Genomic DNA, 24,860 nt, shown 5'->3' with positions numbered 1-24,860 from the left:
CAGATCGAGGTATAGATCTTCAACCAGAAACAGAGCTTATCTTGCACTAAAGTGGCGACCTGTCGTATGTGAAGTTTCTGTATTGGGAAACGCAATGGGTAGCGCGAATACTGATTAGTCGTGAACGGTGAGCCTTTCCAAAACGGTGACCGGGGCAACTCTCTAGCTCCGGTAGAATCTTAGAGTCAAACGGAGAAATAGAAAGCCGTGATAGTTTAGACTAAGGATACTTTCGGCGTACCTTCCTCTTGAAGCCGATGACAGGTCCAGTCCAGTATATAATACTACCTGACTGAGACCCAATGAGATTGCAACTTCCATTGATTGAAGGCAAGGGTTAGCTATGAAGTAAGGTCACGCCCAAGAAGGTTTACGACTTCGTGCAATGACGGTTCCCCCGTCCGATCAAAATTCCGTCTTCGCTATATCTTGCCGTCAGGGTCAGAAGAATTGGTCGCCTTTAGCATAAGGGTCGAAATAATTTGGTTACCTCATGCGAGCTTTTAGGCTATCACTTATGCTATTTTATTTTCACGCCCTAAGCCTTAGAGGACAATTCTTCTCACAACCACTTGCAGGTCTCCCACATAACGTCTCATCTTCATGACTCACCATGCATGGTATAACTCTATTACTTTTCCTGAAGCTCTCTCCGCTCTCTTGGCTTCTCCGGAGGTCTGTTTCATCATATCAGAGCCTTGGTCTCATCTAAGTCTCATATGTTCACTACAGCAGCTTTAAAAGTCATGTACGAATCTGTTTTATTGGCCATGCTGTAGACGGCGAGTTCATACTTGCTCCGTCAAACCCAACTTGAAAGACGATACCGATGCATCTATATTCTTGAATACGGAGTTACAATGAAGTACTTGATTATCAGCAAGACCCAGAAAGAGGTGGCAATACGTCTGTGACGATGGAATCCAGGGCCGATCCATATTCACTATCGCCGACGGTGATTTGATTGGTATCAACACTATTCATGGCGACAATGCCAAGACGATCAACATGTGCTAGATGCAGAGCTGTATTATGGATGATAGTAGAGATTGGACGAAGAAGGATGCTGGCTTTGTCATGGTATCGCCTGAGTTCTAGGTTGAGCCAAGCTGCATTGCTTAGCGTGGTGAGTAAAATGCTGGGTTGCCTTTGTTTATATATGTATAGATAGTGTCGCCAGAAAGAGGAGTTATGATATGCCATGTCTGGTCGTCTGGTTGATCTGCCGCTCGGAGACTACGGAGGAAGATAATGTCTTGGCCAGCTGTTGGTGAGGTCAAAATTCTAAGCAAAAGCCCTCTCCCAAAATAAACCAGGGCTAACTGCCGGCTTATGCAGGTTATACTTGCCGTGCCCATCTCTCCCCTTCTCAGCTAGCTCATCGCAGTACGCCTCTGGACTTGCATCGCTGCTTTCTGTGCAATTTATCCGAAAGTTAATTGCAGAGTACCGATGCCCAAAACTTGAAGTAATGTTGCCTGACGCAACACTAGCCCTGGTGTGTTTTGCGAAACACTACAATGCCATTACGAGACATCGCAAATGAAGAATCTCTCACGTGCGAAAAAAGAGCGAATATTATCAGTCTGATAAGAAACAGGCCAAGCTTTTCCAATCGCGTGGATCAGTGGATCAATCCATCGCCCACAAGGGAATCTACACGCGTGCTCTGTTTCCTCTTCAAGCATCAAATTTCCTCTAGCAGACAAGCTAACAACAAACTCGTACGAGCGCAAGCAGCTTAGGTAATTGTTGACGCCGACACTGACGCGGCAGTTGAGCAAAGATTAATGATCAGACCAAGGCATTGGTTGCTTTGAGTTGGCGCTACAGAAGCTTAGTCGAGCGGAATGACGACTCCTGTTGGTGCTCGGGCCGTCTCAGGTCTCGGATTCTCCCACATCCCACACCTTCGGCTCGGACCCGAAATCGATCGGTCAATTGATACGAGTCTTCAAGAGATCAGAGTTGGGATGTGCCAAGTAAGGCAGATCGGTAACATCAATTGATATCGGTAGTTTTGTAATAAACTCAAATGCTATAACCTTTACTACCCCAGGCCTTTTAAAACACTATACTCCCGCTTTACCCGCATCTTGTTTTCAAGACAGGCTAATAAGTTAGATGATTGCTTTTAGATTCGGAGGAAAAAAGGAAAGGCGCCACGAAATTACAGGCCTTGTTGGCCATGGACTCGCCTACGTGCGCTGTCCACGAAACCTGCTACCATGCCCCTCTTTAAACTCCCCTTACCTGCAAGCCTAACTCATCTGGGCATCGTGAAGTTTTGGGCTTTATTCGAAAATTCCATGGGATGACGCATTGATGCTTGACTCTGCATATTCTTAAACAGGCGATGAGCCGTGATGGATGTGCATCCCCCAGAAAGATCATCACGACTATCAACAATCCAATTTTCACATTGGGTATCGCCACTTTATTTACAATGAAACGACAGATTATTGCTATGGCTTCCCTTGTGGCGCTCGGTTATGGCGCAGATGTGGACAATTCTAAGCTTGATCCGTTGCAGTTCAAGAAGGATGGCACTTTCCAAATTGCCATCTTCTCTGATATGCATTTTGGACAATGTGAGTTTCCTCAATTGGCCACCGCTGATATACGACTGACATGTGAGTTTAGATGAATCAACAACAGGTCCTGAGCAGGATCGTCACTCAGTCGAGGTTATCAGCAAGGTCCTGGACTACGATAGACCAGATCTGGTCGTTCTCAATGGCGATCTCATCAACGGTGACTCAACATGGAAGCATAACAGCACACATTATGTCGACATGATCGTTGAGCCTATGGTAAACCGCAGTCTTACCTGGGCTTCCACCTATGGAAATCACGACCACAACTACAACATCGCTGGCGATGGAATTCTTGAACGCGAGCAAATGTTCCCTGGAGCACGTACTCGGAAAATGGTCAACACGACAAAATCTGGTACAACCAACTACTATCTACCCGTCTATGCTTCCGACTGCAAGAAGACTTCCGATTGCAGTCCACAGCTCATCCTATGGTTCTTTGATAGCCGTGGCGGAAACTATTATCAGGGAAGCTGGCAGGAGAATTGGGTTGACCAGAGCGTTGTGGACTGGTTCAATGAGACCAACACGGACATCACGGACAAGTACAACAAAACCATTCCTTCACTCGCTTTTGTCCACGTACCTCCCAACGCGACAGTCGCCCTTCAGACCGAGCTGGGTATTCGCAAGAATTACCAGGTAGGTATCAACGATGACCCTCCAGTACCTCAACAGGGCTACGGATGGTGCGCAGACGGAACCCCTACCTACGACTGCCCATACGGCGGCCAAGACATTCCTTTCATGGAAGCTTTGGTCACTATTCCTGGAATCATCGGCCTGTTCTACGGTCACGACCACGGAAACACATGGTGCTACCGCTGGGATACGAAGCTAGACGGAATGGACATTGAAGGCAACGGTATCCACCTCTGCTACGGACAGCACTCAGGGTACGGCGGCTACGGCGATTGGATCAGAGGTGCGCGAGAAATCGTCGTGACAGAGGATATGTTGGAGAAGCACGAGGTTCAGACATATATCCGCCTTGAAGATGGTGATGCGGTGGGCAACGTGACGCTGAACTCGACTTTTAACGACAATTATTACCCTGCCACACCGAATACCATGACTTATATGTCGGATGATGCGGATGATGAAAGCGGTGCATTTGGTCTTGAGAGCTGTTTGGAGTTTGCTTTGGGAGGATCTTTGGCAGCGATGGTTTGGTTGATGCTTTGAGAATGTTGTTTATACGATTCATGATTATCTGAGATACCCATGCTCTAGTTTTATTATGTAGATATACCATATGTTTAGTTTTTAGCAAATGCATACCGTTCATACATGCCACGAAATCATATGCTTTTCTGCTGCTCATTTACTCAGCCACATTTTGCGCCGCGGACGTCTGAGGTCCGCTCCTTCCTCAACCTGTCAGTACCGACAATATCGTCGTCGTCACCGACCTCTAGGCAGGGCCCCACAAACTTTGGTTTCCAATCCTTCCGGGAGGCTGCGTACTGTTCTCAATCTGCAAATTCCCTTTCGCTGTCTCAATTGCAACTTTCTCTCGGATGACTTCTCTTAAGTTTACTACAATGGAAGACATTTCAGCATCGATTAGCGACAGCACTGAGCTTGCTTGGCCCAATGATCTGCCAGATGCAGATGAAACTTCTGGCTCTTTGAATGAAACAAAGTCTGAGACTCGAAACTGTTAGTGTGCTCTACTTCAGCATATTTCCCATGTGACTAACTTATACTATGTGGATTGACGTCCTTGAAGAACAAGATCAGCGACTCTCTGCCGCACGACTTGAAAACCGAAAACGTGCCTCAGAGCATATGTTCCGTCATCTAACTAATTCAGAACCTGATTGGAATCTGAATGGAAGATGGCTGTGCCGCATCCAAGGCATGTCCTGTCATGGTACGAAATTTGAGTCTGAAAAACAGCTCATCACACACTTGGCGACTGGAAAACATCGGGTAAGTGCTCTGGTTGTTATCTTGACGATCAAGCTCTAAATATTACAGGAACACCATGCATCCCTTGCCCGGGCTGCTATAGCTCCGGATCCTACTCCAGTTATCAGACGATATGCAGACTCTGAGATTCTACACTTAAACTCTAAGAAGCCTCGAGTCAAACTGAGTAGCAAGAAGACCATGGGAAGCAAGACCTTGAGGAGTACAAGGTTGAAAACAAAAAACCAGAGTCACCGGAACCTATGGTAATGGCAGACTCAGATGAGGACCCGGAGGGGTTCTGTGGGCTCAGCAACCGAAGTTCAAGCATACCACCAACGATACCACTGGCCATGATCTTACGATGGCTGATTCGGCTGAGCCACCAATCATACCGGAGATCCCACGTGCTATGTTGTACCATCCTTGATTGGTAATTGCAGATTCTGCAGAGGAGTCTGGAGATGAGGTTCTGGAGTGAAGTTTTGATAGGATATTGGAGTTACAGATGGAATATCGGAATGGGTATGGGATGGTATTAGAAGAATTGACTGTCATAAGCATAAGAGACGAAATAGGTTAGGCATCTTATGGTGATTTAGAGAAGCGTTTAGGCTACTTTATTTTGGTACCCTAAGTCTTAGAGGACATTTCTTCTGTTACCCACCTAGCTCCCCTCCGTAAACTCTCAGATCGTGCCATAGTCTGTGTTCTCCTTGGCCTGGAACTGATTATCTCTTTGGTCCCCTTTCATGTGTCTACCTTGACCAAATCTTAGCTGTAACTCCTCAGGACGATCTGAAGCTGTTGAAGTTGATGTATTACCATCGATAGCCTCGATCCAGCCAACCTGACTTGTAGGAACCCATGTTCTGATACCCGCCGAAGTATTTTCTAGTCCACGTTCACCAGTCTGTCCAGGGCGGTCTGGGTTGAGACCCAGAGTAAACACTTCGGTGATGTTCTCCCAAGCGTCACTCGTTCTTCGATACCATACCACCCATACCGAATGGCTGAGCGCGATGATAGTATGGGTCAAGAGGACTGCAATACAGAAAAAGTCGAACCAGCTCTCGGCGGACATGGCATAACCGTGTAGTTCCATCTGCATATGGAGCTTGGCATTCTTGGCCGAATTTCCTGAGTCCGGCTTGTTCTTTGGGCCACCAATCCGGACTAGAGTTCTTGCAGATGCCCCATTCCATGTCGTCGAGACAAGAGGCTCGAAGGTGGAACTATAGTTCGTAGTGCGCCAGCTTGATGATCGCGAAAGACCGTCAGCAACAGTGACCGCCAAAGCAAGCTCCCGCATTATGTTCGCATCGACATCACCTAGTGGGCCATCAGAAACGGCTTCAAATATACTCGCGATCGTCTTCTGCTGTCTGGTTCCATTGTTCTGACCATTCGCTGGTATTTCAGCATTCAGGGCACTCAGCCAACCAGCAGTGATGTTGATACGTCTCCATGTCCCATCATTCGGGGGCGTAAATCCTCCCCAGCCATATGCCTCGACATCTGCCGTACTGTCCACTGTGGAACGAGGTTGATCAGCGCTGAAGTCATATTTGACGCTAAGGGGGTCTTCTGTGATTTTTGTCTTTCCTTTGACCCACCTCCCGTCGATGGAACACCCTTGCAACTTCCACCTTCCAGTAATTTCACCTTCGGGGCTGAGGAGTAGCACCCCTACAGAGCTGGCTTGATTTAGGTCTGGTGGTAGATCGACTGGCTCCACGACGATTCTTGTGAATGCCGGAGTGTTCATCATACCAATCACAATATTGGTCACATCGTATGTTTGGAACCAGACAACATCTCCCCCAGGCGTACTGTTCCGCAGTTGCAGACCATACTCTGTGAGCATAGGGAAGCTGGCTAGGATATATGTGCTATTCTGTTCAACAGTCTCGGCGACATCAGTGCAGAATACTCTTGCCGCAGGAAGCTCAGTCTTGACGCTAGCCGTGCGGCTCGAAGCGTAGCGAAGAAGCTTGGGATTCGGGTGCATGATTGGGTTGGCGATAGATACCAGGTAGTTAAGTGCTGCCACCCACAGACTTACGGAAGCCGCATGCAGTATGGCGGTGGGGACATGAGCTGTACACGCCCAAGTTTCGACGATGTAGGTCGTTGACTCTCGAGCTCGAGCATGAACAGTCTTGTAAAGATCGCCATCAGAAATTTGCAAGGCTATCCGTCCCTCCTGGCTGCTCCCTCTTCTGTTGGTAAATGTATCATGGATTGATTGGTAGCCATTTGCAAGGCACCGAGAGTTATTGAGCCAGGTGTCCCCGCTACAGTTCACAGTCGGTACGTCGAGAAAGTTCGGCCACATCTCTTCCTTCGTTCCTGGAAACCATAAGCTCAAGCTATGTATCTTCTTCTTTTTACTCACCATTCAGGTAGAAGTTAGCCCCTCCAGCTTTCCATTCTGTTTCTCGAGGAATCATCAACACAGCAGTTGTCGGACCAGCAAGGACAGCCAAAAGACCTGAGATGATAAAGAGCCCAAAGATGCTAGCCTTTCGGAGCAGGGCTTCTTTGTATCTGGTAGATCCCCAGAACTCTTGAGACCAAAAGAAACTACCACTAATTAGCAAGGTCACCTTATCACCATGCATTAATCGTACTTACCTCAGAGACGTTCACTTGAACCCTGCTCCCAGCAAACCAAGCGGTAAACCCGGGCCGAAAACAAGCTCTGATCTCAAAACATGAAATATCACAGTTGAGAGACTTGCCACAACGAGTAGCTCTTGTGCTTTTGCGCAGATCTGAAGTATACCAAGTTTGATGCTGTCGCCATTCTGGAAAGCTTGTAGCTCAGCACCGATAAAGTAGCTTAACAGATTGATGGTGATGAGAATCAGAGACACACAAGACGGAAGTATGTGTGCTCCGCATCGCGCGAGTGCAACCTTTCTGGACATGGTCAAGAGCCTTTTGGGCTTCTCAGGACCTTTCGTGATTGTTGCGATACCGAGACCGATGGCGCGTAGGAGCGTTGAACATCTATTGACAATGCGGCGATACGCTGCTGCAGGGAAGCCCCATACAGTCTTGAGCAGCCCTTTCATGACTAGCATGAGCTTTGCGATGGGTTTGTTCATTCTTGTGATGTTGTTGAGGGATTATTTTGCAAATCATGGTGAAAGATTTAAACCAGGCTCTGGATTGAAAATGAGACTGTGGTGGTGGTGAGAAGTGCACAACCTTCGTATAACCACTAATAGTATTTAATCTGACGGAACGATGAGCCGCCCTCCCATGGTCACGCAGGCACTCTAGGTGGGTGACAGAAGAGATATCCTCTAAGGCTTAGGGTACTAAAATAAAGTAGCCTAAGTATTAGTCTAAGCTGGCATAAAGTGATCAAATTATTTCATCTCTCATGCTTTAACCGGCCAATTCTTTTGACACCCTTGCGGCACTGTTACTGTCTTGGTCTTTATGGCAGAGGACGAATGACAACCTGTGCGTTGATCAGAAGCTAGAGATCGCTATCCAATAATCTTGTCGAGAAGTCAGTCGTGAGACGGCACAGCCCAGCTCGCACAATCAACCTATTGGGGTTTAGCGTCTGCTTTTCAGAGGCGCTATCAGACAGCGTCGATCTCGAGCAATGATCCCAATTGGGAATAACCTCATTTCAGCGCTACAGTTGGTGATGGAACAGGATGTGATGGACTGTCGCTCTGTTTAAGATAAAAGGTCGCATATCCTCTTCGTGAAGATCGCTGTTTGTATCTTCATCATCTAAACTCCAAACAATTCACGATCCTCTCAAAAGCGATGTACTCCGACGAAAAGAATTCCCAGCAGCATCAAATGCTTGTTGAACTACAAGGCGATATGCAGCATCGTCACAGCTACGAGCACCAAGGAGCTCCACCATCCTACCAAGAGACCATTCCAGCGTCTCCTTCACAGACCACCATGACTCTATCTCGACCTATTCTACTCCCTTGCTCCTCGATCACAGGGGGTCTAGAAGCCACTCCTCCATTCATCAGAGCATACCCTCCAGTCCTTGGCTCATACGGAATATCCTCCTCCGAGTTTATGGCCATCGTGGACTCTCTGAATATTGCCCACGCCGAGCCAGCACCTCTCAAAGCGATGCAGCTCGCCAGCGATGGTGTAGGCTTTGTGCCAGACCCCATTTGCCAAAGCGTTTCTCTAGGTCTTGGACTTGCAGCGGGCACCGCTACAGCCGCGTCTGCAATCATCAGATCAAAACTTGTGTTGGACAGGGCGAATCGAGATGTCTTCGGGCCCAAGGGTTTGAAGATGGAGATTGTGAAAGATGGAAAGGTTATGCAACGACTCAGCGCTACAGCTAAGAGTCTAGATCCGCTTCAGAGACTACAAGAGCTCGGCCCCTACGTTGAGGCATTGTCTTTCGACGTCGAGCCTCCAACTAGACACAGCAATGTGGTAGATCGCATCAGCGCAAAACAAGCGTCCATGAAACAAGCCAAGAAAGAGAAAAGGAAGCAGAAAAAGGAGGACAAGAGGCTACACAAGCGCGAGGAAGCTGCTACAAAGTACAGCTACCCGATTGCATCCATCGAAGAGCGATATGACTCTGATACGGAAGATCGGCTGCAGCTCGGAGCCAAGATCGTTGGTCTGGAGTATAAGATCTTGGACATCAATGCCAAGGCTGATGCGAAGCTCGAGCACGCGAGTGGTAAGAAGGTGGCCGAGATTGAAAGGAGACGGATGAAGGATATAGAGGAGGTGGAGAAAGATCGAGCAAAATTGGTTGAGAAGCACGACAAGGCTATGGCTAAGTTGGAGAAGAAGTCCGAGAAGAGAGAAGAGAAGGATGAGAAGAAGGTGTCTAAGCTGGAATGGCTCATGATTTACAGTGTTTAAACAATTGGATTCATTATTACGGTAGACATCATATAGACGGCGTTAATTCGTTACGCATTAGTTATCATTGAAGGCCTCAACTCCCTTCTCCGTCCAATCTCGAACCCATGTTGTCCAGCAATAACATCATTCATAACTTGCTCAGCCAACTTCTCTTCAGCACTTCCCGCTTGCAAGTTCATACTCGCAATTTGTAAAGGAAATATGAACAGTAATGGCTCGGTTCCCGTGGAGTCATCACCGACACATGATATGGCCAGTTGGCATATCTCGATCGCAATACATGTCCGGATTGCTTGTTGATCTTCGAAGGCCGTCGGTATCTCTGCGACGAGGGGGACTTTGAGGAGCGTACACAGGTTGACCATGCAAAGAATGATAGCTCTTTGTAGGGCGAGTAGCGCTTTGTCTCTGACTGAGTGTATCACTTCGCTGTTTGGTAATGAACCAGAGAGAGGACGTGGGTGGTGATAGAACTGGCCCCAATCTTCAAGGTTCGACAGCGTTATTTCCACACGTTGTCGTAGATCGTCCTTGAAGTCTCCGTCCACTTCTCCCCTTTCTACACGATCCATGTCGTGTAGTTGACCTGGGACATAGGCAAAGATGTCGTGAATAGTATCGCTGGCTGTCTTCGGTACACTCTCGGGCCAAGGGATGGTCTGCCACTCATGGAGGGCAAGGTAGCAGTGACGGCGTTTTATCAGTGCACACACAATCTACTTAAAGTCAGTCAGGCTTCTCATAGGCAAGGGTTCAGACATACAATCTCGAAGCGACACTGTCGTAGGAGCTCTCGGTCCAAAGCTGTCTGATGTCTCCACGGCCCTCTCAGCTTAACCTACATACCATTAGTCAACACGCAGCCCAGCATTGGAAGACAAGTAATACCTTACCAGTTCAGAGATCCCCTCATAGTGTCTTAACCACCCACTCTTATCCGTAAAAGCAATACTCTCAAACATACACAGACAAAGCACACTGACCAACGTCTCCCATTCCAAAACCGCAGTGTCACTCGACAGATCTTCATGCACCTTCTTCAACGCCTTTCCATACTCCCTCGTGCCCAAGTCAAAGATGCGTTTATGAGAGTTAGTTTTGCCAAAGTACACAGCTGCTAGTGCTCGGATTGCGAGAGATCGGGTCGAGGTGGGAAGGGATTCAAGGTTGGTCATCAAGGGTTGGACTTCCACCATCTTGGATAGGAGATGGGTATGTATTATATCGTTTTCGTTGATCAAGGGTCCCGTTGGAAGTGGGAGCTCTTGCCGACGTGGGTTGGAAGGCCTGTGAACCAGTTGTAGTTCATGCTGGCTATATCTCGCAGGAGATTTGTCCTTGCGAAACCTCGCCGTTTCATCAACGAACTCTTCGTAAGTGACATATCCTTCACACGTCAACCCAGCCTTTTCACACCGCTGACAGTGCGGTTTGCCATTATCTACAGACAGTCAGCCACTAGTCCTCGAAACACTCCTCTCGTAAATACCGCATTTGACCCGCCTGCGCTTGCAAGTCTTACAAGCTTTACTCCGTCCCCCACGATTAACCATGTTCGCGTCGCCAAATATCGTCAGTTGAAAGTGTAAGGACCGACGGATGCGGAGCAAGACACATGTCAGATAATTGCCAAGCTATAGCTTGCGCCACACTTTCGTCGTCATCCGACAAATACGAGAATGCTCCTACCAAGGTTGACAGTCAACCCTGGAGTCTGGACCCTTTGACAGCTCGAAGGAATTGGGCTGCGTCTTCCGGAATCCGTGAAATATGGTTCTTGGCTATGGGTACGTTTAAGCGATGCTTACTATGGGGAGGTTCCGAGAAAGGATCTAGACCCCTACTTGGTCACGCGACAGTCGGTGTGATCAAAAGTTCGACCGTCTTACTATGCAGTAATTGTTATTTTCAAGGTGAAATACTTTCATCAAAATGCAATGGATAACAAGAGAGGAACGGACTGTCAATCTCCAAGGTCAATGTCAAGTCCAGCCGAGATACTGGCCTTATCTTATCATAGAGCTCTTATCTCTTATCTCAGCCCTATCTCCAGGTATCAATCCAACAGCGGCCGCCCCCTTTCGCGTACTGACAGCCCTGTTCATGCCCCGTAAGTTATTTACGCTCTTACCAATCAAGCACAGCTGCCAAGGTGACCCCTGGTCCCTTCGGTATCGACCCTCAAAGCTAAAGGCAGAACGTCTTCGCCAAGAAGCATCTGGAAATTAATTCTTCAAGCGGGGCTTCAACAAAGGGCCCTTCCGGCGTTTCATAGAAGATCTCAGGGGTTTGGGTCATGAAGATCAGTCAATTGTGTGTGTTCATTTCATTGGAATGCTGCCTTCTCTATTCTACCGTTGGTTCCCACAAACTCCATATCCCAAAAAAGGTGGGAGGGTATACACTTTGATCTCTTTCAGTATATGTAATGTGAATGTGCTATGCCTATATGTAATACACTCCTTTTGCGCAAAATTAATGTGATGCCACTCTATTACCAATTACATTGTTCGTGTCTCGTCATGATGAATGCTGCTTGATGCTGGATCGGTAGTCCGATGTTGCGTTTTGGCAGAAATAGTGGTCCAACACCAACTCCTCTGCCTTGATGTCCAGCCACCCAGGTGCGGAGTCGCCAATGCCGAAGCTCAGCCAAATCTCGTCGTCCAGGAAGCCGTGACTGCGCTGCGCTGGCTGGTCGCCGTGGTACACCATACTCCCGGTCCAGATGTACTTGCTGTTGGTCTCACCATGGTAGGTGAGCTTCTTGCTGATGCTCATCATGTTGAAGGGCGCAACGGGCGAGTAAACGACGATTCGGTGGTCGTACCACGTGTTTGTGTATTGAGGAGGGTCGTAGCGCATCTGTACCATGCCCATAATGACTGTATTGTTCGCCGCAGGTTCGCAGGTTCCGCGATTGCACAGAGTCAGACTCAGCATGGGTGTCGATTGATGGACTCGCTTGTCGGTGAGCATGACGTCGTTCATGCAGGTTGCGCTGCTGGAGTGCCATGTCTCGCCCTCATTGTCGGGAGGGAAAGGCTCGTCCACGGCTGACTCGGCGTCGGCTTCCATGTCTTCAACGGGCGAGTCGGAGGAGTTGAATTTGTACAGCTGGCTAGGCTCAACCATAAACATCATCTCGTCGTCGTCATCGCTGAAGGGGTTGTATACAGGAGCCCAGTTCTTCTCGCGTTGGTATCGAGCCGCGGACTCCTCACCCTCGGGGGGCTGGCGTCGAAGAAGGATGGGTTTGTCGAATTCGATGGGTGGTATTCCCTTTGCGTGCTTGCCCATTTGCTTGACAAGCTCAGGGACAGCAGCGCGGGCGTCGACGATGTACATGCCCTCGCAGAGGTTCTCGTCGTTGACTTGGTGGGTGAAGATAAGCATCGGGGTGCCGTTCTTCCTCCAGAAGAGCTTCATATCCTCGGGACCAATGTATTTATCCATATCGGGCTGGTGCTTGCAGTGATGCTCGGGGCCTTGCTCTTCTGTAAAGTCCTCCACGAGCATCTTGTGCCAATCGTTGTCCGCAGTGAGCTCGGGCCGGCCGAACGCATCCCAGGTAAGGCTAACAAAGGTGGCGACTTGCTGGGCGCGTCTGTACTTCTTGCCCTTGATATCTTGGTCGACGTGGGGAGCGCGGGCGATGACCAGGAAGTCATGCTTGCTACCCTTTGGCAGTTCAAGGAGGGTAGGATTCATAATCTTCTGGCCCGTCTTCTTGACATTGATGGTATTGTAGAAGCCCAGGTTATTCCGCCTGCTCGTGAGGAGACGGTAATCGTTGGTTCGGGAGAGCAGAGGATCGAAGCCGGTGTTCTTGGGCTTGCCACTCCAGAAGAGGCTGTCGTACATCGTAAACGTGACAATCATGCCGACCATCATGGCGGTCAATGTTATGTAGAGCATGATGCGCCTCGGGTGAGGATGGGGAATCTTTGAAGCCAAGCGCATGCTGAAGTTGCGCATGCCATCGGGCAGCCGCAAATTGGAGACGCGCATCTTGAAGATCTGTTGATCGCTTCGGCGGGGGTAAGGAGTCGAAGTCGTGGTAGGTAGAGGAGGGTCGAGGACCTCACATCGAAGGACAGGAAGAGGACGTGTCTCGTTCTCGCTGGGCCACGATCTGGCTGCTCGAGTGGATTGAAGTTGGCAATGAGAGCAAAGAAAAGGAAAAAGGCGGAGGAGCCAAATAGAAAAGAAAGCCAACGGATAAAGAGCGGATAGAAAGCAAGGAAAGAACCTAAGGATTGAAAGGAAGGAAGCGTTAAGTTGCAGCAGAGTTGGATCCTGACTCCCCCTAATCACGATCCATGAATTGATTGTCCTAACTTTTTTTAAGGGGACAGGGAGGGGGGAGGAGCCACCCTCAGAGTCAGGCCTTTCTCAGGCATATGGTCAGGGCCTTTTCTCGCCAAAAGGTTCTAGCCCAGGTCCAAGGGCCAGTTACTGTTTTCTAGTGGGTGTCGCCAAATTTAGTTGGTCAATGCACTACCATTACTGAAGCTGGTCAAACTGCGCCACAATTGATCTATGACCCCCACCAGTGCTCTAAAAACTGCCTCTGACACTGCCTAACTGTAATGCAAACGGCAGTGGCTGGCATTCACCGGTTTAGCTTGGCTTTCAATCAAGGCCTGAAACCACTGATCGATCTCATGCGTTGTTTATTGCTCGCGATCAGCAACTTTAGTGAATCTGCTAATTTGCACGTGGGGCCAATGTCAGTTCCTGATTGTTCTGCTCAAAATCACAATTACGGATCCAAAAATCCCATCCTGCCAAGTTTGTCGAGGTGGCACAGTAGGTTTCCAGACTGCGGAGAACCTGACAGTGCATGTACTTCCCTAAAAGCTGACGCCAGCACTGAGGTCGCATCGCCAAGTCTGCAACCGACACAAAAACATCAGTGGAGATGGATGAACAGACGATTTGCCAAGCGATATCTATCCACCAAATCAGCCCTACAATAAACTCTATGCACCTGGTAGTAAACGGCGATTCAAAAAGCACATGTACTATTAATGGCAATTGCTTTGCGTTGGTGTCCAGATTATCGCACCACAGTGTTGCGTTGACATTCCGGCGGTGCGTATCACACCTCCAGTTAACGGGCTAAGCGGTAGCCTAATGGACGAATACAGACACCAAATATCATCGTAAGATCCTACTCAAATACCTATGTCAGTAGCTATGATTACCTGCGGGGCGAGTGGCCAAGGAGGTGAGGGACTGGTACCCGCCGCATCAAAGATTGGACACGCAAGCAGATGAACACCTCAAGTTGGCATAAATATTGCATCTACAGTGACATTGACACCCGAACATGCCGCGTAAGCCCCCCAACAAATAATAAAGACTCTTTTAGTAAGTTCCGTCAAATATGGACTGTGTTATGTAGGCTTCCATGCGTTTTTAACATGCTGTCGGCATTACCCTACACTGTTGGGATGACGACATAAAAACGGGCACGGGCAAGCCACAACATGGACAGAAACCCAAATGCTCCGCAATTGAATCAGACAACGGCAAAGACAGGTACTCAACGATTGGAACAAATTGGATGTCACTTATCTGGAGGCAAAAGTTCCTAAATTGTGAAGCGCATGAGCTGCCATCGACCTGCAACGCGTTGCCGATGGTGGGTACAAAATGCAACGGCTGTAATAAATGACTGGCTAACTTGCTATGGAGGGAGGAAGTAACCCGGGCCCGTACACTCCCAGGCGACCCTAGCAGAGCATTCGCCATCGTCGATCCGCAATTAGCTGTCAATCAAAAAGCTTATTCACTTCTGTTTTACCAGTCGCGCGACAGCATAGCAATAGACTATTGCAATATCCGCTCAAGGCCACCATGTCTCACATCCAATGTAGGGCCAAGCCAAAGTCAGCTGTTGCTTACGCCTTGCAGCCAACAGACAACATGGCTTTGACTTCTCCGCACGAATGCTGACTGCTTACCCTCTGTCTTCCAAAAACCATCAGAATATCACCATAAGCATCATGTGTGAAGGTTACATGGGCGTCGAGAGTTGGTCCATGTCCATCTTAGCGCCGCTGCGCAAAGAACAAATCCCACTGGAAACAAACGACTGGCTTGGACTTTTCCTAGAGCAGGTTGCAGTTGGTGATGCTGTCAGTAGTCCGAAACTGTTCTGCATCCTCAATGACTCGTTCGACGCGTTTCATCGACTCTACAGGCCTTCTATCGATGTGCATAATGCGGCATTGGTACAGCTGGACCAGGCTTTGAGGGAGCCTAATCGTCCTGATGCAGAGTCTCGGTTGGAGAAGTTGCCATCAGAGTTAATCAGAGACATTCATCTTTATCTCGAACCGGTGGACGTCATTGCTCTTGGGCTTTGCAGCCAGCGCCTGTGGATCAGAGCAGTGACCACTATCCATCATGATCGCCGCTTGTATTCATGGATAGATACACCAATCTTTCTTACGGGCTTTCGAAAGACGACTCTCCCGCCGGCAATCTATGAGTTGTACCATCAAGTCAAGGATCCATCAATGCAAGAGCACAACGTCGACTGCGACATGATGGATCAGCGGAATCCATGTGCGCACCACGAATCAACAGGGTCATGGTCTGCGTGGAAGCAAAGTGCAATGCATGGGTATACTTCTTTACCACCCCCAGAATTCGAATACCATCAACGTAGAGAGATACCTCGTCTCTTATCATCAAGTGGAATCCCGGATAATCTACATGAAGCGCTGATGTCATGCTTGGCCCTTCATGACTTGGATGATGCAGGACAGTGCTATCTTCGCAGCCTCACCACCAAGCAATACATACGGATGGAACTCGTGAAAGACCAAACCATCTCTAAGCTTACCACTGTTTCATTGACGGGAAATCGATGGCTTACTCTGGATATCCTGCTAATGTGGCTCATTAACTGGCAGGAGAGTGACGAGCTTCCAAAGGCAGTACCTACGAGGAAGCCAAGGGATTTGGTCAAAAATGTTTCCAAGAACGGGCCAAGGGTCATTGAATCTGAGATTGCACAGATGCGTGGGTACTTTATGGAGATGTACACCGGCAAATGGGCAGGCCACTGTTTGGATATTGTGAAGCATGTGCAGCCCAGGATGGAAGGCTGGACTGACATCACGGGTGAGATTGAAGAGAGCTCACAGAGATGGTTTGCTGGAATATACCTGGAGGTCTATCTTGTGAATGATAGAGACAAGAAGAAGTATTGGGACCGTTTTGCGAAAGACCAGATGGAAAAGTAGCATACATAGCGTTATCTGACAACGTTGCTATATGCCTACCGGACGGGTAATAGGAAGCATGGTCCCCTAAGGCTTAGGCTACTATAATAACGTACCCTAAATGCTAGTCTAAGTTAACATAAAGTAAACAAATTATTTCATCTCTTATGCTTTTGGACGCTAATTAACTTCGGTACCTATCACAGCAGTAAGTGCATTTTTTGAGCGTTGGTCTGTCAGTTACTGATGTAGCCGTAGGTCAACTTGGACTTTACAGGAATAATTATCTTCGAGCTGAACTCATGAAACAACTTGACAGGATCGATTGACTGTTACGATATCATGCAGTAGCGTGGCATCGCGTTAGTGAAAGAATTGGCGATGGCACTAAACCACACTCAATCTTCAATCGATGGCCCGGTTTTTAAGCCTGGAAGCAGGGAATAAGGTGTGACACAATCAGTGGACCAGAAAAGGCTTCGCTTTCTCGGCATTCACCGTCAGAGTTGATGCAGCAAGTAAAAGAGATTAGGTATGATGCAGAGGGAACAGAGCCGCAAAGATCTACTGACACTCTGAAACATATGACTCGCTACTCTCTGGGCATTCGTCAAAGAACGAAGACACAATACGCGTCCTCTCAAGATCGAGATGATATAAGGAAAAAAAGGAATATCTTGTTGCTGTTTTCTTGATTTTGGAGCCGCCAAGTCCACACGCTCGGATAATGCGGCCTCGGCTGACGCGCCACGCCAACGTGCTGATTATGGAGCCTCAAATCTCCGGGGCCAATCAGGGAGAAACATATCGACAACTGCAAGGAACAAACGCAGGCCAGACAGGTTTAGCCGTGGATCGTTTTATGCTTGTGACGTCAAAGACACGGCTACCAACATGGGGACTTTCTTCAACATCGACACTAATGATCTCATAGGGGGAAACAAACAATTAAAGTAAATAGACTGCCGAGATATAATAGGTAGCTGTGTAGATGGTCAATTGAGTTTGAGTTTTACTGAGCAGACTCGTTCTCTTTGTGCATTCCCATTGACTCACAATGCCTCGTCAATCTTCTCCTCTGAGCAAGGCTCTTGTGAGCTTGCTGCCTTTGGCTTCTGCAGCTTCTCTCAACTCTGACTACAGCTTCAACCCTCTTCATCACCTTACCGGAATTGCACCCTACTTCGAGTCCCAAGATCCTCCCGTTTCTCCCGATGCGCCTCAGGGCTGCACTGCCGAGCGCGCTGCCTACTTGGTGCGACATGCTGCCATCTACGCGAACGACTTCGACTTCGAGGAGTACATTGAGCCCTTCATTGAGAAGCTCGGAAACAAGACTGGCGTGGACTGGAGCAAGATTCCTTACCTGAACTTCCTTGCCGACTGGGAGGCTCCCATCTCCGATGCTGAAGTGTCCCTCCTGACCAACCTTGGTCGTCTGGAGGCTACTCGCTTGGGAGTCGACCTCGAGTTCCGATACCCCGAGTTCAAGCAGCCCAAGAAGGTGTGGACATCCACTGCTGAGCGAACTGTCAAGTCTGCTCAGTCTTTTGTCCGAGGTCTCCAGGCCGACGATACCTCTATCAAGGTTGAGCAGATCTACGAGTCGGAGGAGTCTGGAGCCGACAGCTTGACCCCCTACAAGGCTTGCCCTGCTTACTCTGGCTCCACTGGTAGCGAGGAGTCTGCCGAGTACCAGGAGAAGTATGCTAAGCCCATTGTCGAGCGCTTTAATGCTCTTGCGTCCGACTTCAACTTCACTGTCAGCGACATCTTCGGCATGCAGCAGCTTTGTGGATACGAGACCGTCGTTCGCGGCAAGTCTCCTTTCTGCAACCTTGAGCTCTTCACTCCCGATGATTGGCTTGGCTGGGAGTACTCTGAGGATGTCCGTTACCACTACAATGCTGGCTACGGTAACGAGGTTTCTGGCTACGTTGGCATGCCCTGGCTGAACTCTACCGCCAACCTCCTCATGAACGACAATTCTGACGAGGATCTCTACGTCTCCTTTACGCATAGGGAGTTGCCCCCGATGACCTTGGTCGCCATGGGCCTCTTCAACAACTCTGAGCCCGGCGGTAGCGAGTCCCAGATCAACGACACCATGCCCCTCAACAAGATCAACTACCGCCGCGCCTGGAAGAGCTCCCACATCCTTCCTTTCCTGAGCAACATTGCCATCGAGCGCCTCAACTGCAGTGGCAGCTACGGCTACGACGATGGCGAGTACTACCGCGTCCTGGTCAACAGCGCACCTCAGCCTCTGCCCGCCTGTGAGGATGGTCCCGGCACTAGCTGCACCCGAGACAGCTTCGAGGAGTACATCCAGGCCCGTGTTGACAAGTTCACTGGCTTCTCTGAGAAGTGCGGTGTCGAGTACGATAACTCGACTGACATTCTGTCGATTTACCATGAATAATGATATTTCAAGATTAGATTAACTTCATGTAATAACTTTCTAATACACTTTGTTCGAAACAAACCTTTTTCCCTTGTGATCCTTCTCTTCCCAGCACGTGGGCAACAGAATAATTGTTCTCTAAAGCTTAGAGCATTAACAAAAAGTAGCCTAAGTGCTTGTCTAAGCTAGAGATAACTGACATAAAGTCACCAGGTTATTTCGTCCCTTATGCCTACACATGCCAATCTTTCTGACACCCTGTGCAGTGGGTGACTTGGGTTACCAGAAGCTTTAACAACAAATGTCTTCCAACCCAACAGGCTCAACAGCCACCATGTGGTGGCTGAGATATTTGTATGGAGTACAGGCTTTGAACCAATGGGAGTTTAAGTTTAAGCCCGGTATCTAAGACAAGAGAGTTTTGATTTCAGTCTGTCAGACGTGATGCCCGAACTATATCTCATTGTCTTTAATCTGCGCAACTTTAAGCATCCGCAGATGGTTGATAAAAATCTTCAAAGTTAAATATTAAATCTATAAAATATAAACACTCGAAATCTTTATGTCTTTCTTCTTCACTTATTCTGTACTGAAATCTTGCCCAAAATGTGCCCATCCTCACCTCTCTATTACCTGACTGTTGTAGCGGTCCTAGCTTTGATGATTCTACACTGTTCCGAGTTCCCCACCAGCCCGATCCATGATTTGCCCTTCTGGTGGAGGGATATAGTGAAGTGGTTGGCGGAGATGTGGAAGCCACCAAGATTCACCCGATTCACCGAACTCCCCCCCGAGCTCCGCTTGATGATCTGGGAGGCTGCCGTCCACAACAGACCGGTAGACCAGAACAGCGTGTGCAACCTCTGGTATTTCAAGAGCGATAGCTCATATGAGAGCAAGGACAGCATCAAAATCGATGGTCGTTACCAACCTTACCAGCCGTTCGGATTACTGTGGGCTTGTTATGAGTCTCGAACCATTGTTCTCTCACGAATGTCGCTGTTGATGTATGAGACTGAGAATGATTACGGCCCCCGACGAAAACTGAAGTTCGTCGACAAGACAATGCGCACAATCATGCCATCCTCAAGAATCACCAAATGGCCTCGTGGGATACCAAAGTCTTTTCAGTCTTATGTTGAATTCAATCCCGATGAGCTCTGGCTACCCATCATACTTGACCAGCTCATGTCCGATCCACGCCACAACATCAAAACATTCCTAATTGGTGTTACATGGATACCACTCCCGTACAGCAGCGGCGATGACCTCGAAAGGTATTCATGCGTCGACTCTGCCACCGCTGCAGTTCCGCTTGACGACCCAAGGCTTCTGGGTTACTTGCGGAGGGCGTTCAGACGCCACGCGCGGAACATGAACGAAGATATAAGTGATGAGTGTCACAGGAAGAGTGCCATGAGATATCTCGCTTGGCAGAGATTCGGGAACCATGATTTGCATCTGACAGAAGAGGTTGCACAGCTCCAGCGAATGGACTACAACGTGAAGCCCTGTGTCATATTTGGCATGGCACTTCACCAGCCTGAAGAGGTATTGCATGGGTGTATCGTCGAACTGGACTGCTTTATGTACCGGAGTGAAGACGCCGAAGAGGTGGAAGAATGGGACGCGACGACACCTTACCCGTCACCGACAGACTGGACGCCTCACAAATTATGTCAGGCTCGTTATTGGCGGAGCTGCCAGCTACTCAGCTATCATATCCATTTTAGCCATCAAGAGTACTTGGAGCATATGCAAACAGACTTTGGAAACACTATTGGCGAATAATTGGACTATACTCGATCGTTTAGATTCTCGTTTCAGATAATTAATCAGTCTTGACACTATCCTTTTGCTCCTTCAATTTGCGCTCCAAAACATCGATGCCTCCCGCTGGCTTTATCATACTATCCAACAGACCGGTCGGCAGATGACTAATGAGATGCCTCGCTGTTCCCGCCGTGCCGCCCCGAGAGACCAGATATGGCACCTTGCGCTGACTGAGATCACCGGCAACATGCTTCGCCCACGTCGTAATATCTTCCTTAACAAGCCCCGGCTCATTACCAGCCATCGATGACTCAATCGCTTCCTTGGCGGGGTTATATATCGAGTCCTTTGGTAGCTCTGCGTGAGGAGCGTTGACAAAGAATGTGGACTTGACGCCACCAGTGAGAAGATCAATGACACGAATGCCGAAAGGATCAAGCTCAAGTCTGAGACTCTCGGTCAAGCTGACTGCTGCTGCTTTCGAAGCAGCATAAGCGCCCTGGAACGGAACACCGGCACCTAATAGTCCGACGGCTGAGGTATTGTTGATAAGTAGAGGTTGATGAGAAGACTTGCGCAACAGTGGTAGAAAGATCTTGGTTACTCGAATGATAGAGAAGACGTTGAGGTCGAAAAGATCGCGGGCCTTGTCGATGTCGACATCAAGAATGGGCATGCTGTGTCCAATACCGGCGTTGTTAACCAGGGCGTTGAGGGAACCGCCGGTGAGCTTCTTGACCTCCTCTGCGGCGTTTGTAATCGATTCAGTCGAGATGACGTCCATTTGTATACACTCGATGCCGACATCCTGGACCGCCTTTAGCTTGGAGAGGTTTCGGCTTGCTGCGAGTACGCGCCACCCTTCCTTGATGAGAGCCAGCGCTAGGGCCGAACCAAGACTGCCATCAGAGCAGCCCGTTATCAGGATAGTTCTTTGTTCAGACATGGTTGATGCAGTGAATGTGGAAATATTCTGGCAAGAAAGGTGCAGGGTGCTGCAGATTAGAGTAGAGTAAGCGTGCTTTAGGCTCAACATGAGCCTTTATATACCTAGCTTCTTAGTGTTTACCAATGTATAGTCTCATGCAAGGGTTTATGTTATCCATCCCGGCCATCCCGCCTTTTTCGGTCTCGACATATAATGACTGGAAAGGATAAAGGCTGATAAACCCAGGCGCAGGTGGGTAACAGATGGATTGTCCTCCAAGGCTTTGGTTACTAAAATAAAGTAGCCTAAATGCTAGTCTAAGCTAGCATAAAGTGACCAAATGATTTCGTCTCTTATGCTTCTAGCGGCCAATTCTTTTGATGCCCTGAGGGGCGCATCGGACTCGAGGGGCTGGGGCTCGGACTCCGCCATACTAGAGGAGCATGTACCCCATCGAGGAAGGAGGTAAGAATCCTTCTCAGTCAGATAATAACCACCAAAGACGATATGATTGGCTATGTGGTGGATGTAGGGCTGGTCTTATGTCATCTTTTAGATCTGACACGCATGAAGCCAGATTTGTCGCAATTTCCGACTGGGATGATAATGTGGAGTCTCACTCTACAATGACTTCTAGATACAAGAATAGCCAGCCCGAGTCAACATCCTATCCTCTAGAAGACTTGCCAAATCCAGTTACTCTCTACCCATCGCACGCTCAATCTCCTTAAGAGCAGCAAGAACCTTCTCATCATACTGCCTTCGACCAACAACCTGCAGACAGATAGGCATACCGGCAAACTTCTCGGGAACGTATTGATCGTATACGAATTTATCCTCGTCGTTCTTGGGGACGTACTTGACGTCCTTGGGATCCTTTAAGGGATCGACTGTTGTTACTGGGAAGACTGCTGCTGGGCTGTGAAGGTGTTAGTAAGGTCGACCAGTTGAGGTGAGATTGACTTACTAGTCCAGAAGGTTCCAGTGAGCAGTGTATCCCCAGTATCGCGACTGTTCATGAGGAGATGCAGCTCCGAAGTAAGGTGGGCAAAGAATCACGTCTACCTCTCGGCCATCCGCTTTGCTCGTATAGGACCAGGCTCTCGCGTACGCAGCGCGGTAATCGTCTCGCTTCGTGCAAAGCTAGATACCCAGTCAGAAAATCAACAACTCTGCTTGTAAAGCTGTACTTACCTCCCATAGCTCGTGCATGTTCAAGTTCTTCACGCTGGGTTGCTCCTGGATGATAAACTTTGTCAACGGAAGAACAGGCTCTCCGGCCGCTTCCATAAGATCCAGCGCTTCTTTACCACCATCAGGCCAGTACAGCGCTGACAGAATCTCCCAACCCTTCTTATGATCAAGAGGCTCACAGTCCCAGTCTACAACCTCATGACCAGCTTTACGACAGGCCTCTGCGACTTCTCTCAAAGCTCTCGTCATAGGCGGGTGAGGCTGAACAACGCCGTCCCACCACTGGATGGCGATCTTGAGAGGTCTGTCGAACTTGTATGGTGTCCATTCCTTGGCTGTAAGAGAAGGATCTATCAGCCATGGCTTGGATGCTAGGGCTACTTTCATGAAGAGTTCGAGGGTTTCACGGTCAGTTGTCATGGGGCCGGGTGTGGATGAGATGGTTTCTTTGCCAGCCATGATTGATCGGGCGCCCATAACTGAGATTCGCTTCAGAGTCGGCCTAAGATTACGTTAATGTCCGGTAACATAAATTCTAGCTTTTGAGGAACTCACTTGAAGGCATAGATTCCGTTATGAGCCGCTGGGCAACGAACACTACCGCCGATATCACCGCCAATGCCCTATCGGTGTTAGAATTGAGGCTTTGTTCAATGAGGAATCAGGCTTACCAGAATACTTCCTCGAAGTCCGAGCAGGGCTCCTTCACCTCCACTGCTACCACCGGCCGTCAAATCACGGTTGAAAGGGTTGACAGTTGTTCCATAGATGTTACTGATAGTCTCTAGATGCATGATGGTCTGAGGCTGCGTAGTCCTCACGTAAAAGACACAGCCTTCGTCATACAAGTTGTCGTAGAGGAGGTTCGATCCGTGAGTCTTGTTGATCCATGCAACGAAGGATGCGTGGGTCGTGACATTCTCGCCCACCATTCCATGGTGCTCCTTGGTTGAGATTGGTAGGCCAAAGAACATGCCCTTGGGCTCGGGTAGTGAATCCAGATACCTTGCGCGCTCGATGGCCTCATCCCACATCAGAGTGACCAGGCAATTCGTCTATCAATGTCAGTCATTTGTATCCCATAGTATCACCGGACAAGAGCACCCACAGCAGCCTGAGCTAACGCAGCTCTCCTCAAGAACGCACGAGTAACCTCCTCAACCTTGATTTCTCTCTTGCGAAGGATTTCCAGAAGTTGAATGACAGAGTACTTTTCAGTGATCTCTATCTCTCGTTCTGTGAGAACACTTTTGGGAAGATCTTGTGAGCTCAGAGGAAGGTGTTTCGGGAGACCCTCCAGCTTCGGCTCAACCTTGGAAAGGCCGACGTCCCGTTGTTGGAGGGCCGCCGATACTGTTGCTTTGTAGTCTGCCATTTTGAGTCTATGATGCTGTGGTAAATGGTTAGTTGTGACCTCTAAACAGAGGTAGACTGAATTTCGTGCTCACAATAAGGAATACTGTAATTGTATGTAGATGAAAGATGAAAGAAACAAATCTAGAGTCCGAAGTCGTTGATAAGAGTCTCCAAAATCCACCGTCATGCGGGGTTCTTGTCATAGATCGCCCGCGGCTTATCGCGTCCAAGTCGGCTTACCTCGTTTAAGAAGCCCGAGCCGACGATATCCAACCGCTAAAACCCCGCATCTCAACGCCCTTTTACATGTCAGCCATGTCAAGTGATACGAACAGTCCGGAGTTAAAGAAGCTCATGAATTTGAAGAAGCCTGGTGGAGCTTAGTATTTAATTTGTAACATTCCTATTCGCCGATCGGGGCCACCATTACAGGAAATGGTAATTGGAGACGCCAACCGCATCACATGCTGCGTATCGATCCACTAACACGATGGTATGTCCTCGTGGTCTTGTGAAATAGATTACATAAATTTCTTTTAAACTGAGTCTGTGTTCCAGTCTAGGTA

General features: G+C 48.7%; 10 protein-coding genes across 10 annotated transcripts; 5 read left to right on the top strand and 5 right to left on the bottom strand.

The window, feature by feature from the left end:
- Positions 1-2,446: 2,446 nt before the first annotated feature.
- FIESC28_01523 (uncharacterized protein) lies at positions 2,447-3,782 on the top strand (the record flags this gene model as incomplete). Its single annotated transcript, XM_031155673.1, has 2 exons — positions 2,447-2,591; positions 2,644-3,782. 2 exons carry the CDS (start codon positions 2,447-2,449, stop codon positions 3,780-3,782), a joined length of 1,284 nt encoding a protein of 427 aa, XP_031020151.1.
- A 1,417-nt stretch (positions 3,783-5,199) lies between these two features.
- Positions 5,200-7,624, bottom strand: FIESC28_01522 (uncharacterized protein; the record flags this gene model as incomplete). The annotated part of the gene is made up of 3 exons (XM_031155672.1): positions 5,200-6,863; positions 6,910-7,097; positions 7,164-7,624. The coding sequence occupies 3 exons, from the start codon at positions 7,622-7,624 to the stop codon at positions 5,200-5,202; spliced, it is 2,313 nt and encodes a 770-aa protein (XP_031020150.1).
- Positions 7,625-8,306: 682 nt separating this feature from the next.
- On the top strand, positions 8,307-9,395 carry FIESC28_01521 (uncharacterized protein; the record flags this gene model as incomplete). Its single annotated transcript, XM_031155671.1, has 1 exon — positions 8,307-9,395. One exon carries the CDS (start codon positions 8,307-8,309, stop codon positions 9,393-9,395), a length of 1,089 nt encoding a protein of 362 aa, XP_031020149.1.
- Positions 9,396-9,445: 50 nt separating this feature from the next.
- On the bottom strand, positions 9,446-10,594 carry FIESC28_01520 (uncharacterized protein; the record flags this gene model as incomplete). Its single annotated transcript, XM_031155670.1, has 3 exons — positions 9,446-10,114; positions 10,162-10,236; positions 10,292-10,594. 3 exons carry the CDS (start codon positions 10,592-10,594, stop codon positions 9,446-9,448), a joined length of 1,047 nt encoding a protein of 348 aa, XP_031020148.1.
- Positions 10,595-11,918: 1,324 nt separating this feature from the next.
- FIESC28_01519 (uncharacterized protein) lies at positions 11,919-13,409 on the bottom strand (the record flags this gene model as incomplete). Its single annotated transcript, XM_031155669.1, has 1 exon — positions 11,919-13,409. One exon carries the CDS (start codon positions 13,407-13,409, stop codon positions 11,919-11,921), a length of 1,491 nt encoding a protein of 496 aa, XP_031020147.1.
- Positions 13,410-15,412: 2,003 nt separating this feature from the next.
- On the top strand, positions 15,413-16,660 carry FIESC28_01518 (uncharacterized protein; the record flags this gene model as incomplete). The annotated part of the gene is made up of 1 exon (XM_031155668.1): positions 15,413-16,660. One exon carries the CDS (start codon positions 15,413-15,415, stop codon positions 16,658-16,660), a length of 1,248 nt encoding a protein of 415 aa, XP_031020146.1.
- Positions 16,661-17,696: 1,036 nt separating this feature from the next.
- On the top strand, positions 17,697-19,061 carry FIESC28_01517 (uncharacterized protein; the record flags this gene model as incomplete). Its single annotated transcript, XM_031155667.1, has 1 exon — positions 17,697-19,061. The coding sequence occupies one exon, from the start codon at positions 17,697-17,699 to the stop codon at positions 19,059-19,061; it is 1,365 nt and encodes a 454-aa protein (XP_031020145.1).
- A 588-nt stretch (positions 19,062-19,649) lies between these two features.
- Positions 19,650-20,834, top strand: FIESC28_01516 (uncharacterized protein; the record flags this gene model as incomplete). Its single annotated transcript, XM_031155666.1, has 1 exon — positions 19,650-20,834. The coding sequence occupies one exon, from the start codon at positions 19,650-19,652 to the stop codon at positions 20,832-20,834; it is 1,185 nt and encodes a 394-aa protein (XP_031020144.1).
- A 40-nt stretch (positions 20,835-20,874) lies between these two features.
- On the bottom strand, positions 20,875-21,762 carry FIESC28_01515 (uncharacterized protein; the record flags this gene model as incomplete). The annotated part of the gene is made up of 1 exon (XM_031155665.1): positions 20,875-21,762. One exon carries the CDS (start codon positions 21,760-21,762, stop codon positions 20,875-20,877), a length of 888 nt encoding a protein of 295 aa, XP_031020143.1.
- A 678-nt stretch (positions 21,763-22,440) lies between these two features.
- Positions 22,441-24,313, bottom strand: FIESC28_01514 (uncharacterized protein; the record flags this gene model as incomplete). Its single annotated transcript, XM_031155664.1, has 6 exons — positions 22,441-22,663; positions 22,712-22,887; positions 22,939-23,440; positions 23,494-23,561; positions 23,610-23,993; positions 24,047-24,313. 6 exons carry the CDS (start codon positions 24,311-24,313, stop codon positions 22,441-22,443), a joined length of 1,620 nt encoding a protein of 539 aa, XP_031020142.1.
- Between the last annotated feature and the right edge of the window lie 547 nt (positions 24,314-24,860).

This window comes from Fusarium coffeatum (genome assembly GCF_003316985.1).
Source record: "Fusarium coffeatum strain FIESC_28 chromosome Unknown BRIP53273_contig_39, whole genome shotgun sequence".
Taxonomy (NCBI): Eukaryota; Fungi; Ascomycota; class Sordariomycetes; order Hypocreales; family Nectriaceae; genus Fusarium; species Fusarium coffeatum.
The sequence above is the reverse complement of the archived record's forward strand: the minus strand, read 5'-3'. Positions and strand labels throughout refer to the sequence as shown.